This window comes from Gouania willdenowi, chromosome 1 (genome assembly GCF_900634775.1).
Source record: "Gouania willdenowi chromosome 1, fGouWil2.1, whole genome shotgun sequence".
Lineage (NCBI taxonomy): Eukaryota > Metazoa > Chordata > Actinopteri > Blenniiformes > Gobiesocidae > Gouania > Gouania willdenowi.
The window spans coordinates 37247949-37263027 of record NC_041044.1 but is presented as its reverse complement, the minus strand read 5'-3'; the positions used below and the strand labels follow the sequence as shown (position 1 = coordinate 37263027).

Sequence of the window (15079 nt, the reverse complement as noted above, 5' to 3'; positions counted from 1 at the left end):
CTCATTTTTGTGACTTTGTTGTTTTGTGACATTTTGGAGTCATTTACATTTACAGTTATTTTGTATATACAGTATATATATTTGAATTCTGGTATTTTTGTCATTGTTTTGTGTGTCATGAGTCATGAATCGTTGTCTCTATTTTTGTTGTATTTTGTATTTGATATATTTTGATGTTTTGAGCCATTTTTAACTATTCCTCTGATATCCTATATTTGTTTCAATATTTTCTAAATTTCTCCATCATTCTTAAGCTTCACAGAAACAGATTCACGTAAGGTTTAATCTTTGTTTTCTGTTTTTGTCTTATTCACTGAATAATAAACTGAAACGACTTCTGTTTGGATGAATTACCTTGTATTGGTAGATAGAGTGAAAGAGTCAAACTTTTTGCTGAATCAGGATTCATGAATCCTCTGAGTCATGATTGTGAATGTGAAGTCAGCAAACTCAACTTAATAATAAAAAATAAAATAAAATAACAAATCGTTTTTAAATATCTACATTAATGAATGAAATATTTTTTTACATTTATTTTTAAACCAAACTTTCGATAACAAGTGCAGACAAGGTTAAAAAAGATAGTTGTATTATCTGTTAGTTTGAACATTTTTATTCCCATAAATGAAATAGTTTCCAGACAATGGACTGAGGGGGACACTTTGCCTGAACCCTTGTTTAATCTTAAATCAGATAGTTAAATAAAAACAAGTTAGAATAGATAAAACTAGAATAAAATGAAAAAAAATTTTTTTTAATCATTTAAAAATAAATAAAGTCAGTCCTAAAATTCCAAATGGCCAATACATGATTCAGGTTTTTTGTGGTTGTGAGGATGACAGTATGGAACATGACATATTAATGATTCATGATTAATTGTAAAACAAATTCTTATAATTAATCTCAAATGTCTCAAAGCACCCTGGCACATAATTTGTTTTTATTTGATTTATTAAGTTTATTTTCTAGGGTTTTTAAAATGTACATTTAAATGTATTAGCCTACATTCAATTGTAGAATTTGTGTTTCTGTAATAATTAATGGGCCAGCTCTACATCAACTTATATATATATATATATATTAAATAGCACATTAATTGGTCGCACTCATTTGTTGTCATTTTCCCCCTTGAACTGCACATTTTTCAGTCATTTTCAACCTATTAAAAGTGATATTATAGGTAAGAGAAAAAATAAACTAAAATAAAATGATAAAATATGATACTTTGACACTGGTTCTCATTTTCTCTGCATACTCACCTCAACTCTACGGTTCTCTCCTCAGCAACTAAGAATTGAATCTACATATTAGTGTTTTAGAAATTTTAGTTAAATTAAAAGAAAATAGATTTCATTAAAAATAAAAAATACAGGTCTCTGCTGCCCACTTGGACCGTATGTGGAAAAAAAATAATAAAACGATAAAGAAAGCTATATTGATCATTATAAATCAAATTATTAGTGATGCAATGCATTCTGGCTGTGTATTTTCTATAAACCAGTACAGTATCAATATTTAGTGGTGAAATTAACCCTTTACTAAAACATTTCACTTATTAAAGTAGAAAAACGAGAAAACAGACATTCTTAGTTTCTCATATTCAAGTTTAATGGTTTCAAAATGTTAAAGGCGCAATATTTATTAATCCAAAGATATACTTTTTACAGTTTCTCACATCAAAGTAAAGATATGCAAGGACGTCACGACAAAAGGAGACACACACAGTTTGTAGCCCTCATTCACTGCAGATTAAACGCTCCCGCTCCTTTTTTTCTAACGCCGAGTTCAAAGGAAACGTGTCGTTGTTATTTTAATGATATACACAGTGAGTGTGAGCTGGAGAGCGTCAGGTGAGGATCATCAAATCCAGGCTGGAAGTTTTGTTGGACTGATGAAAATCAGAGCGCTGGGTGTTTGATGCGTGTTTCACAGCAAAGATGGCCTCGTTTAGTCGACATTTCATCCCAAGCATTTCACGTTATTGCCGTTAGTGACATGTTACGTAACACAAGTTAAAAACCAGTTGCATGGCAGTATTTTCAGGAGTCAGATGTACAAAAGGAAATCTCTTTGTTGTCAGCTGCACTCGGTAGCCATGGCAACCGCATCAAGATAGCTCAGAACTGGAGACTCCAGGTTCGACGCAGTCTTCTTCTGAGCGAATGGTGTGTTGAAGCTGCTGGGAAAGGTTTTCATTCACAAACATGAGCTTATGGACGGTTGTTACTATGACGACAGACTTTGAAAGTCATGATTAGGAGCTTCCAACCATCCCCTGCTTGAATCCCAGCTTTCTCAGATTACAAATGCAAGGCTAGAAAGTAGAAACACATTTAACTGAGCCTGGGTGAAAACATTCCAACATCACTTTTCAACGTTTATTTTACTGATATTATCATTTTTAAGTGCTTTTCGAAATTAAATTAAAGCATAAAAATAAAGCTGTCATGCAAGGATTTTGTCCTCCAATCAGAGAAGCTGTTAGCATGTTAGTACCTTGCTAAAACATGGACTCGCTTCAACACTGCGGTCGATCACCACGTGTGATCAAATCTGCTTCAGAAGCTGTGAAAGACTTATCTCAAAGTGTCCCCTTTCCCAGCTGCACTTGAACGCACCGCTTGTAACAAGTCCAACAGTTTTGAAAATGCTCACCTGTGTGCGTAACTTTTTTTTTTTTTTTAAATGTTGATTCAACACACTCACCTTCTTCCTCCTCCAGATCAAACAAAAGCATTAACATTTGTAGGTTTACAAAAGGCTAACACGGTATTTATTGAAACATGGCTCTTCAAATGGCTTTTTCTATCCAGTCACCACGCAGCAGCAGCGCATGACTCACACAGCTCCAATGTTCAAGTCGAAAAACAAACCTGACGCTACCTCGTGCACGGATTACCGCGTTCTACGCATAAAGTCACAAACGCACCCAATAATCCACGTCACTGGAAAAGCAAAAAGCAAAAGCTAAGCCCTGTTTCATCAGCAGCAGCACATTCACACTAATCAGAGAAGGGTTGAGTTCCTCACACGGGAAAGAAAGAAAGAAAGAACGCAAACAACCTCAAAGTTACTTTTCCAGGAGAACATTTTGGAGCTCAGGAGTTCTTCTTTCTGGAGATATGGAGTGTTTAGTGGCTCAGTTTGGCTCCACAACAACAACAACAACACTACTCTGCCAACGACATGATAGTAGAAATCAAGATAGTCAAACTGGTGTTATTGCTAGTAAAGATCTACAAAAGTCAAACCGAGGTCAACGTACTTTTCAAGCAGACGGACGTTAGGAATTATGTCTAAGACCCAGATGTGGCTTCATCGTCAACATCTGGGAACCGCAAACCAACGCAGGTCCAACAAACCTCTCAGTAACATGACGGCAAACATTTTTTTTGCATGGTGTATGTGTGTGTGTGTGCGTGTGTGTGTGTGTGTAACAGCTCATCCAGTCTGCTATAACGCACATTGAGTGAGGTTTGTGCGTAACGTATGTAACAGCACCTCCAGTGTCTTGGCCCGGTATCGCAGCAAAAGGAGGAGGGGGCGGGGTTAGTTTATTGCTTCACTTTCAGCTGCTTCAACTCTTGACCTTTGACCCCCACCCTCGCACACGAGACACGATGCAAACAAACATTCAGTTAAACGCTTGAAACGCCTCCACGGGAGATTTTCACGTCAGGCACAAAATATAGACGACTTTTGTGCAAAAACCAGCCCTTTAAATCGTACAGTTGAGTAAGAAAAAAAAGATCTTTTTGCGCGTTTGTGTAAATCCAGTGTCTTCTGTTTGTGCAAGACGCATGCATCAGTTCCACAGAGACAGAGCCTCCAGCAGGGGGAGGGAAGGGGGGGAGGGGGGCGTGGGATGGAGAGGATGGGTGTGGTCGACACTAGACTCTGCCCCTCTACCTGGAGATCAAGGAGCTGGAGTGTGATTGGCTGGAGGAGGTGGTGGCGGCGCTGAGCTGAGAGAAACCACTGTGGCTGGACTCCAGGCTCGTCATGGAACCCCTGAAGAGAGAGAGAGAGAGGGGGGGGGGGAGGAGCCATGAGCCCAACGCAAAATCACGTCTCACTGCAATGTGTGCAACACCTGTGCGACACCTGTGCAGCCCCAGCCCGTGTGTGTGTGTGTGTGTCACTGAGCTCATGATGCAGAGCCATGCAGCCAGAATGAATCTGTACATATTACTGTAACATGAGTCTAAAAGCCTGAACAATGCGTTAACTCAGTGTTTTTCAACCTTGGGGTTGCCTGAAAAGTCTAGTAATTAATATTAAAAAAAATAAAAGAAAGGTCTCAATTTAGCAAACGATACTTAATGACAGCCTTATTCATGCTAATGACAGAATAATGACAGAAAATGACAGCGTAATGTATAAAACTGTTAATATAGTGTTAACCTATATTCTATACCAGCGATTCTCAACTGGTGGGTCGAGATGCAAAAGTGGGTCGCGGATCTGTAATGGGTAGGTCATGGACAGCTGGTGAAAAAAAAAGAAAAAAAAATACCTAATGTCTCTCATGTTGGACTTGTCTTTTATTTTGAAAGAAACTTTCTTATGTTGCACAGGAATATATAAAGATTTATTTTTAAAAAGATTATAAATGTGTGTTTTCAAAAGCTATTTTTAGTTTTAATGACTGTAACAAAATGTGGGTCCCAGGGTGAGACCAGTTGAGAACCCCTGTTTTATACTTTCACTTTGTCAAATATAAATCTTGTAAACAATAATAAAAAAATAAGATGGCACAACTGTATTTGTAATACCTAGTTGCCAGTATTAGTATAAAGATGTATTTGTAAAAACTATTATCAAATGTATATAGTAAAAAAAAAAATGTTTTTAGGGTCGCCAGAGGTCGCAGAGGTTAGAAACCACTGCACTAACTTCTAACAATACAGACAAATCAAAGAAAACTAAAAAAATGTTCGCTTAGATTCACACTAATGATTAGTGGGAGAGAAAAGTATCTCAGAGGTCAAATATTCAAACAACAAATGAGAAAATAAAGCTATGAAAATCTGAAGACAAACAAACCGCTTCATATTTCCTGCTTTAGCAGACAAAAGGTCTGTGAACCAATCAATGTCCAACAAAACTGACAAAATGGCCAAGTATCTTCTGGATTTTCTTTCTCAGGGCCGAGATGGTATAAACAAAACGTTAACACCAGGTGAATATGTTCTGTTTCTAAAAACTAGAAAATGAAGTAACTGATGTGGAAATCTTAAGATGCTAAAATATATTTTCCAAATGATATTTAACATCCCTGTTATGGGCCAAACCTTTCATTTGAATATTTCCTGTTATTTCCTCTTAATCCCCATAGAAATCCACTAAATTTTGAAATCCAACTTGAAATGTGAGTGTTTTTTTTTTTAATTGTAATATTTTGAATTAAGGCAAATATTCTTTTTTTTTTAGACATGATAAAGTTTATATTTTTGAATGTTCCCAAAATTCTTGAGCTTAAGTTCCTGTGCAACCCTAGTGACATGAGTATTTAGTTACTCCCATAATCAATCCTGCTGCATTGGTAACAATAGAATAACACTGTGGTTAAAAAGCAGCGGTATGTAAACTGCAGTCAAGCGTCAGAGATGGCACAGCGACTCAGTCCAACACCAACCACCTCATGCAGGACAGGGGCTCTCCAGGACACAGTTAAAGCACTCTTTGTAAACCATGTTACAATAAACATCCCAAATCTGCATCAATGTGACTGCGGTGTGAGACCACACATGGACAACTGACGACCCTCAGTTTAATTATGTGTGGTCACCAAGACAAATACAAAAAATCCACAACAGTAGCAAAAAAAATAAATAAAAAAATGACAGAAAATACACACAATGAGAACAAAAATACACTGAAGACAGAAAAAGATACAATAAGAAATCGACACCAAACAACACAATAACAGAACAGACAAAAAAATACATGAAATTATGACAAAATTATTACAAAAAAAAAAAAACACATAACATGACAAAGATTATACAAAACACACAAAAAACTAAAATATGAATTATTTCAGTATATAAAATATATACAAAATAATTCCAAAAACACACAAAATAATCTACAAAATGACAAAAAATAAAAGACAAACATACACAAAAACCCATACGGCCTATACTACAAATCTAGATTACCTCTTATAACTTCCAAGATTTAATCAGTGTGTGCTTGACTACGGAGCTTGCTAACGTGTTACGGAGCTAAATCACCATGATAACTTAGGCTGAACGACTAACCTGGTCGGCACCAGGTTTTGTTCTGGCTAGGATTTGAGCGAGTACTAAAAACTCGTCTCCTGACCAATCAGTTCACTTGGAAAATGACCTGATCAATAAAAGGTGATGTGTGAACACGTCTCTGTGTGGATCTGTTACCCATCTCTAAATCAGACAATCTAATTTAGGGCGATTTTATGATGAAAGTGGAAAACAAAGTAAAATCAAACAGTGACAGATTTGTTTATGAAATGAGAAAAAGGAAACTGAAGTCAGTGGTGATATTAGATTCCACTCTTTTTTTTGTATCTAATCCACAACAGTTAGGGATGATTATGATGAAACTGGTCCGATCTAGGTTCAGATGTAGTTAGTCGTGCATGCAGCGTGACCAAAGCCAGCAGGTAAAGAAGCAGGTTACGCTGAGCTTGTGGTGCACGCTTTTCCTCCTCTTAAAGCCAACTAGCGAGTGTTAGTGAATGATGATAAAAAAACCAGAGCAAGAGGCGATGTGGGCGAAGCGTCTTTTTGCTGCGTCAGAAGCGTGATGGCGGCAGAACGAGTCGCTGGAGTTAGGTTAGCAAACACAAGTGAGTCAGTGCTGAAGGAAATCACAGCACACGCTGAGCCACTTACAAACTCTGCACATCACAGCAAGCCGTTCTTCACGTGAGGAAGAGGAGGAGGGGGAGGGGCGTTGAGCCGAAGGAAAGAAGCCGATTGGACAGAAAAAGGTGGGTTAACAAAGTCCTCAAATGAAGGGAAGTATCAGGTCAAAACAGGATATTCAGAGGACGTTTCCTCAGTTTAACCTCATTGTGTGGGAAGGTGTGGAAAAACTAACAGAGGAATGAAAATGAGCAATCATAACGATCCAAACATTATGAAAAAATGTGACAATATCTAAATCATGGTACGATATTAATTGCGATATTGTAGGAAAGCTCACGTTTTTGCAGCAATGCTAGCAACAACAAGACGACCATTGAGAAAATGTCTGTTCACTATTTTGACGGCATTTATTGTCATACTTTTAGATTTATGACATTTTAAATTGAATACTGCCAACTAACAGATGCAGAATAAAATAATTCTAATTGAGTCAGGAACACTCTTAAAGTCAACACAGGTATAGAAACAGTCTACTACAATAAATTAAATATTAAGAATAATTTTAAAAAAAAAAAAACGCCAAGGAAATCAAAGTAGGGCAAACTACTTTATTCCGTGTTTGGATTAATTTTAAATATTCTAGAGAAAGATGAACAAGTCAACATTTAAGGTTATAAGTAATCTCTGAGCATTGACAGCAACAATTCTCAACTGGTGAGTCGGGACCCAAAAGTGGGTCACGGATCTGTAATGGTTGGGTCATGGACAACTGGTCAAATAAAAAAAAATACTTAATGTCTCACGTTGGACTGGAAAGAAACATTTCTTTTGACAGGCATGCTGTGAAATGCATGTTGCACAGGAAAATATATAGATTTCTGTTTTTAAAAAGACTATGAATGTGTGTTTTCAAAAGCTATTTTTGAAAAAATGAATTTGGCTAGTTGAATTCTAAAGAAAAATGTGGGTCCCAGGGTGACACCAGTTGAGAACGCCTGATTTAAAATATCCACTAACCTTTAAAAACCCTTGTTGTCAACAACAGAAAAAGGATGTAACTGTGCAATGTTTCTTGTTATTTCTTGAGCTTGGTTGTAAATGTTTCTTTTACAATTTTTTGACTGGAGACAATCCGTAAACTTTATGCCAGGTTGTTAAGTGGCTTCTCATGTTGCTCGTATTTCTGGAAGAGTAGCGCACGGTATAGTTGCAGTGTTTGCATATCGTCCACCTTTTCTCCTTTATCGTTTCTTGATGTGGTGAAACCAAAATGTTTCCACAGCTGACTTGTAGCCGCTGCATCATGCACAAGTTCTTCAAACTCCTCTGTTTCTACCTCGATCTGATGGCTGCCATCATCCACCATGTTTCTTTTTCCCTCTGACCTCACACCGTCACACGCCATATTTATATAAGAGGTATGAATTTTATAAATTTGAGATGTTTACCTTGGGTTTTAACTTTATTTAGATGAAATCTTTATTTTAGATGGTGTCGAATTTATTGACAAAACTAATCCTCACTTAACCCTTTCAGTTTAAGGTTTCTGCACTGAAGACCGAAGGAGAAAAGGTATTTTAATGGTTTTATCAGGTAATACAATAATGGTGGAACTGTAACTTGTATTGCCTGTACTGTAATTTCACAGTACTGGTTTAGTTTAGCTTGATTGGGCAAATCGTGATAACAGGAAGTCTTTTGAGCTCCCTGCTTAGCGTCTGGTGGAAGTTTTGTCCTCGTGATCTTTGCAGGTTTTAACTGTTTTTCTGACTTACATGTCAGGAAGTCAGTGATTGACTGTAAAAAGTTATAGAAATATAAAATAAAATAGGAAATTGAACAGACCCGAGAAACTGGGAATAGGTTTAGTAAGTGTGGGTGTTCTGTGTCTCTCTCTAGAGATTCTGTAATTCACATATACAGTATATAATTGTGATAAAAGCCATAGGCTCAACCGCCTGTAACCTATGACGACGCCCCAAAGCGTTACGGTACTTGTCGTGTACTCTGAAACGGTCCGCTATAGCTAACCCAAAATCTTCCATTTCAAGCGCAATCGGTCATAATTTTATACCGTAACATAACCACAATGATATCGAGGCACTTGTAATACCGCTGTATTGTGATATTCCTACTAAAAACCTCTGCTAATGCGTGTGAGTGCAGCTTCTACCTGAAGTCCTCAGAGCCCAACACCTCTGTGTAGTACATCACTTTGCACTTGTGCGAGGAGACCTGGAGGGTGGCCAGGACGTCGTCCACACGGGGCAGGTTGGTCGCCGAGCACGCCGGCATGTTGTAAAACTTCCACTGGAGGATGTAGAAACCCGGCCAGCGTGTGATGTGAGAGCCCTGGGGAGACGGGACCAAAGCAAGGAAACCCTTTAGCACCCAACGTACGTCAGAAACACACAGACGTGGACTGAACAGGAGCTCACCTGCACGCTTTCACCCTCCTTGCAGGTGAGCGGGGACTCCACCATGCTGTAGTCCTGACCCAGAGTCCAGGACTTGTCGATCAGCTGGACATTGTTGCCTCCCGGCGAGGTGATGCCGTGCGTCCCCAGAGGATCTTTACGGGGGGGCTGCGGAGCCCGTTTGGAGTGGTAGATGTTGAAGACGACGTCACCTTTGCACACGTCAAAGTCCCAGGTGATGACGGAGGAGGCGTCGATGATTTCGATCAGAAGCTGAAGGAAGGGGAGGAACGGTTAGACTGACATGATGTAAATGATACTTGTTTCTAGACCAGTGCCCCCAGCCCCCCTTAGTGGGGAATGGAGGTATGACAGGTGGGGCACAACAAACAGAAGGACACTTCTTAAAAACCTTTCTTCATTGACGATAAAGATCAATAATATTACAAAACGCCTAAACACAAAGTAAGCAATGATTAGACTGCATTAGATATGGACCGGGAACAAAATGTAACATGGAACTAATAAAGTGCAAAAATTATTATTTACATCAGCATGTACTTCACATGGAACGGAACAATAAACACACTTTCAATAGCTGACTTAGAAAATAGATTTCTAATTTCTTTAATTTTTGTATCTGTACTTTGTATTTGTTTTTTTTTTATGCAGGTGATTAGTTTAATTTAGTGTTTGATTTATTATGAAATATGACGTTACTTGTTCCCTGTTAATTCAATACATTTTAAAATATGTTATTTGTATGGATTTTTGGGGGGCAATGGGCGCTAGTGGGGTTTGAAAGTTCACCTTCGTTCAAAGTGGGGAATACTCAAAAAAGTTTGAGAACCACTGTTGTGGACTGACTGATGGAAACGTCTTCTGGACAAAATGTGAAACGTCTTTCATGGTTACGGATCATTTCTTACAAAGCTGTTCATTTTCAACAGTGCATGTGTGAGTTTCAGACCCTTTACTGCAGGAGGGTCATGTGATCAAGTATGTATCCTGACCTACCACTAGATGGCAGTAGTTTCCACTAAATATACACTGTGTTCTGTCCTCCATTCATTCAAAGCTGAAATCCTTCCATTGGTGTGAGAAGTCATACCTCGTGTGGAGCTCCTTTAAAGATGCTGGCACTTTGGTAAATGGTCTCGGTCCACAGACGCACATCTTCGTTCTCCAGCTCCTCTGGTGTGCGGTACATGGATTTAGGAACAAGTCCACCCTCGGGTACCTCACACTGAAAAAGAACCCCAAAATTGAACAGTTAACTTGGCTCATGTGTTACCTGGCAGGCACCATTAGTCAGATAACCTCACCATACACTCTCCACCCAGGAAATCAGGGATGATCTCTTTGTCTATGTAGTCCACCAGGCCCCCGGGACCCTGGTAGTCATTGCCTGCATAGATCAGGAACTTCTTGCGGGTGTTTTCATCAATGAAAGGACTCACCTGAGGAAGATAAACACGGATACGGTTATCAGATGGAAGTTGGTTCAGTTTTACATTTCTTTAAAACATGACTTAGTTTGAAATGAAAGGAAATCTTGTTATGAAATGATTAAACACCTCGATAGGAGACAAAGCCCTAAACCAGGGGTGTCAAACATTTTATTTCAATTTCAAACATTATTTTTGACCAATTTTTATTCAATTTGAAAAACAGTTTTTGAATAATTTTAATAATAAGATAAAGTTTTCTTTTTCAACAATATGAGATTAAAAATGACTGGCATCATGTGGTAAAAGCATGGGAAAACTGTGAACCCTGGCAAATATTGTGGACTTTTATTGAAATTATGTTTCATGTTTTATATTTATGTTATTTGGAAAGGCTGAAATATCTACAACTGAAATACTTGGTTACGGATATTTCAGTCTCTGCAACAATTTTACTTGAATATGGAATAGATTCTTAGAGATCTAAAGCTGTGAATAGTAAAAAGTAGCCAACTTGGTGCAATATTACATATATTATTGTTAATTTAATAGGCATTGAGTTGAGTTAGTTACTCAGCATGTCCTGCTACTCACCAGTGTCCACAGCACAGGGAAGACTCTGGGCGCCCTCAGAATGAGCAGCCGGCCCAGGGTCTCTGGGTAGTTGGCCTCCACCACCTCAATGATCCTCAGCAGTGCTTTGACCCCGGGCCGCCACAGGTGACGCATGTTCAGGCCCTCCAGATCCACCAGACACGTCCAGCAGCTACAGGGGAGGAGCCAGAAGATTAGCCCGGGAATAAACACACGGGCAGTAATGGGGCATCCACTCATCTGTGCCTATGCTACTTTTAGGACTGAACACCTCTGACAGATAACGCTTCCTCTCTCTGTTCCCTTGGTCTGAATCAGAGCTTGTTCAAGCTTTCCATTCCACATGTGATAACTCACCTCAGGATTCTCTAAGGCAGTGTGTGTGTGTGTGTGTGTGTGTGTGTGTGTGTGTGTGTGTGTGTGTGTGTATTATTCTCAATTTCCATCACATCTGTCACTGCTGCGCAACGACACAGTCATGCTGCAGCTGTCCTACACAAACAGCCTGCCTCTTTTTCAGCTTTATACAATGCAGGTTCAAAGAACACACAAACTAATTTCGTTCTGAAACTGTAGGATTACTGTATTTAATTATAATCTAATGTTATTATATTAATGTATTTTGAAAGAAATATGGCCAAGAAATCAAAGGACACAAGTTCAATAAAACAAATAAATTAACATTCCATTTTCCTCTTTTAAAACGATCTTATTCTATGAATTAGTTAGTATAACAATTTAAATTGCTTTTCTTGATTTCAAAAATCAGTTCAGATTATTTCCTCCTTTATTACCTCATTTACCAGGCGTGGAGAACAAATGTTTGCAATTTTTTTTGCCTTAACTTAGCAAGTGTTAAAAGACGTTTTTTTCTTTAAAGTCTACAGGTCTTTTGTGCATTCATCCAATTTGTTCCACAGTCCAAAAGACAAAGTTTACCTGATGGGTCGTCCAAACACCTTTGTGTTCTCCTCACAGCGTCTCAGACCTTCCTCATTGATGGACAGTACCTAAAAAAAAAGCATGACATGAAAAGATTAACCACGTCAAAAAGGAAAGTTCAGAGGACAAAAAAAAAAACAGAAAACAAATGAAGAGAAACAGTAATAAAGATAACAACAAAAACTTGGAAGACACAAAGAAGCTCAGACAAAAAGGAATGAGGATAAAAGACAAGGGTTCAAGTTATGCAGAGGAAAACAAGAGAGATGAACGGGTTGAAAGTTGTATCAAATGACAAGGATGTAAAAAGACCAAAGAGAACAAGGACATAAAGAAAAAGGACACAATGAAGAAAAGAAAGATATAATCAAACAGAAAGAAAGAGAAAAAAAAAAACACTACAACAACAAAGAGAGAGAGAAAAAGAGAAACCTACATGTCTGAGCAGAGACTCCTCCCCCAGGGCGCGCACCAGTCCTTTAGTGTCCATTTGTCCCAGTCTCAGGATGTACAGGGGACGCCCATCTGAGGGATGACAGACATTTACACCATCGTTTTTATGTGCAAGTGTAGTCCAGTAAATTTAAGTGCATTATATAAAAACAAAGTAATAAGTAAGTTAGATAACTAACAACTTCCTTTAAAAAAAATACAAATAAAAATTTAGCACAATATTTTTTTTAATGTCACAATTTAAACTTAAAAAAATGAAGTGATCAAATTTAGGAAAAACAAAAAACAAAAAAGAATTTCATTTATAAAATTGATTTCACACTAATTTAAAAAAAAAAAAAAAACTATTTATTTCTAATTGGAATTAATCATTTGTAATTTTAATATTTGTTTCCAGTACTATTTTAAGTAGTAGTTTTTTTTAATTAAAGTTAACTCTTAAATAATGATTTTAATCCATTTTTCGTTTACTATTTAAATTATGGCTCAATTATGTCAGACAGCAATCATTATACAAATCTTTAACAGTTTACATATATTATTAGAATGTTATTTTTTCTTAAGTGACCGCAGGAATCAGAATTTTCTGTAGTTTGTTTTTAGTGCTGAGTTTGGGAGCAGACCTACCTCTATCATGGTGATGCCAGCCTCCAGTGTAGTAGTCCTGCAGCACCTGAGGAGAGCTCCAGGTCTCCAGCAGGTAGTCCACCTGGTGCTGCTTCCTCCAGGTCAGAGACTGGCACAGGATCTCCCTCGCTTTGTCCATGTTGAAGTCTCTGGCTCGCAGAAAGCGCAGGATGTGTTCATCTTTGGGGATCTGTGTGGGGCGGGGCTTAGTGTTAATGAAGAGAGCGGTGGTGTGTTATTGTTGCTGTACAGGTGAAGCATCTCCTCTTTACCTTTCCTTTGTGCGTCTCCTGAAGCCACTTTCGAAGTCTGATCAGACAGCTCTCCTGCAGGGGCGTCAGGTCCCCCAGATAACGTTTGATATAATCCGCATCCAGCTTGTCTGTTAGAGAAGAAAATAAAATGCTTTAATCCAGGAATCCCACACTTTTTTCACAATGATTTTTCAAAACTTTTCCAAAATATTTTACCAAATTTCCATGACTTAGTTCTGAACCGCTAAGTTCTTTTGGAGACCATTAGAGCGCAAAAATGAGTGTGCCACGAATAGTAGCAGAAATGTGGCACAGAAAATGCAAGTTGTCTCCGCAACGTATCTATATATAGCATCGTACAATGGTGTACACCAAATAGGGTGTCAATCTTTGACACCCATTTAGCATTATATCTTAAACATTAAAATAAAATTTAAATTTAAATTTTTCATGGAAAATACAATTACAAAGTCCATCATCAAAATTCTATTACAATTTAATTATGAATACGTCATCAACAATTTTCAATTATGCAATTACAATTATAACTGACCCCAACCTTGCTTTTTTTTGTTAATGTTCCACTTTCTCTCTCTCTCAAGTACCCATGTAGCGCCATCAGGGACCCCCATTTGAGAAACAATGCTTTAAAGAAGCTGCTTTACCCTTAACATCATTCATTGATTTTATAAATACCTTCAGGAGTTCCAGCCAGGATTTCTGCCAAGCTGTCGGCTTGAACCACACTGCCGTCTTGCTTGGATTCAAGCAGAGCGCCATCTTTTTCATCACATGCCAGTGGGATTATAACAGCTGGTGTGATGGCCAGTCTGGGGATGGTGGGTGGGCTGGTGATGAGGCTGGTTGGCCTCGGGATGGACAGGGAACAGGAGAACGGGCTCCAGCGTGGCATGTGAGTGATGCCGTCGTCCTCGAGTTCCCTCAGGTAGAACTCGATGATTTCTTTTCCCTGAGCGAGACACAGTGACGGAATGCAATGAGGGGAGAAAGATCAGCTTCTTAATCACATGGAGGAGTGGGATGTTGAAGGCAATTTACTCATAATGGACACCTGTCTGGTCTGACAGATTATATAAGAACCCTATTCATGAATCATGCGTCATCACACTTCAAAAAGCCACCTCAGTTTCAGCACTGAAATGAACTAACCTGAAACATCACTGGTTCCCACAGTGTTCAGACTAAGGTTGGGCATCGTTTGAATTTGAACAATTTTGTTCCGATTCTTTTAAGAGGCACTTATACAATGTATGTATTGTATACAAACAGTGTTGGAAATTAGCAAGGGCCACTTGGCCCTGAATTTAGCCAAGAATGCCCCCAAAAACCTTGTTACCCCAAAGTTTTTTGTGAATAACTTGTATTTATCTTATTTTAGCTTCTTTAGAAACTGTAGGTCAATTAAACTTTTACCATACTTCTGTTTGCATTTCACTGTTTTGTGTAATATTTACAGGCTGTTAATA

The 15079-nt window shown here is 38.2% G+C and overlaps 1 protein-coding gene across 2 annotated transcripts in view; it reads right to left on the bottom strand.

Moving 5' to 3' along the window:
* Positions 1–2613: 2613 nt before the first annotated feature.
* Positions 2614–15079, bottom strand: part of si:dkey-237i9.1 (SEC14-like protein 1) — a 34954-nt gene continuing 22488 nt past the window's right edge. Inside the window, exons 6-17 of one of the 2 annotated variants that reach the window (XM_028445320.1) lie at positions 14289–14562; positions 13611–13720; positions 13339–13528; positions 12695–12783; positions 12256–12326; positions 11317–11488; positions 10600–10734; positions 10386–10520; positions 9296–9547; positions 9031–9209; positions 6882–6908; positions 2614–4011 (exon numbers count right to left, since the gene is read on the bottom strand). In XM_028445320.1, coding sequence (XP_028301121.1) covers positions 3906–4011; positions 6882–6908; positions 9031–9209; positions 9296–9547; positions 10386–10520; positions 10600–10734; positions 11317–11488; positions 12256–12326; positions 12695–12783; positions 13339–13528; positions 13611–13720; positions 14289–14562 — 1740 coding nt within the window. In that variant the 3' untranslated portion in view covers positions 2614–3905. The remainder of the gene's footprint in view (positions 4012–6881; positions 6909–9030; positions 9210–9295; positions 9548–10385; positions 10521–10599; positions 10735–11316; positions 11489–12255; positions 12327–12694; positions 12784–13338; positions 13529–13610; positions 13721–14288; positions 14563–15079) is intronic. The other variant, XM_028445328.1, reaches the window with a different exon arrangement.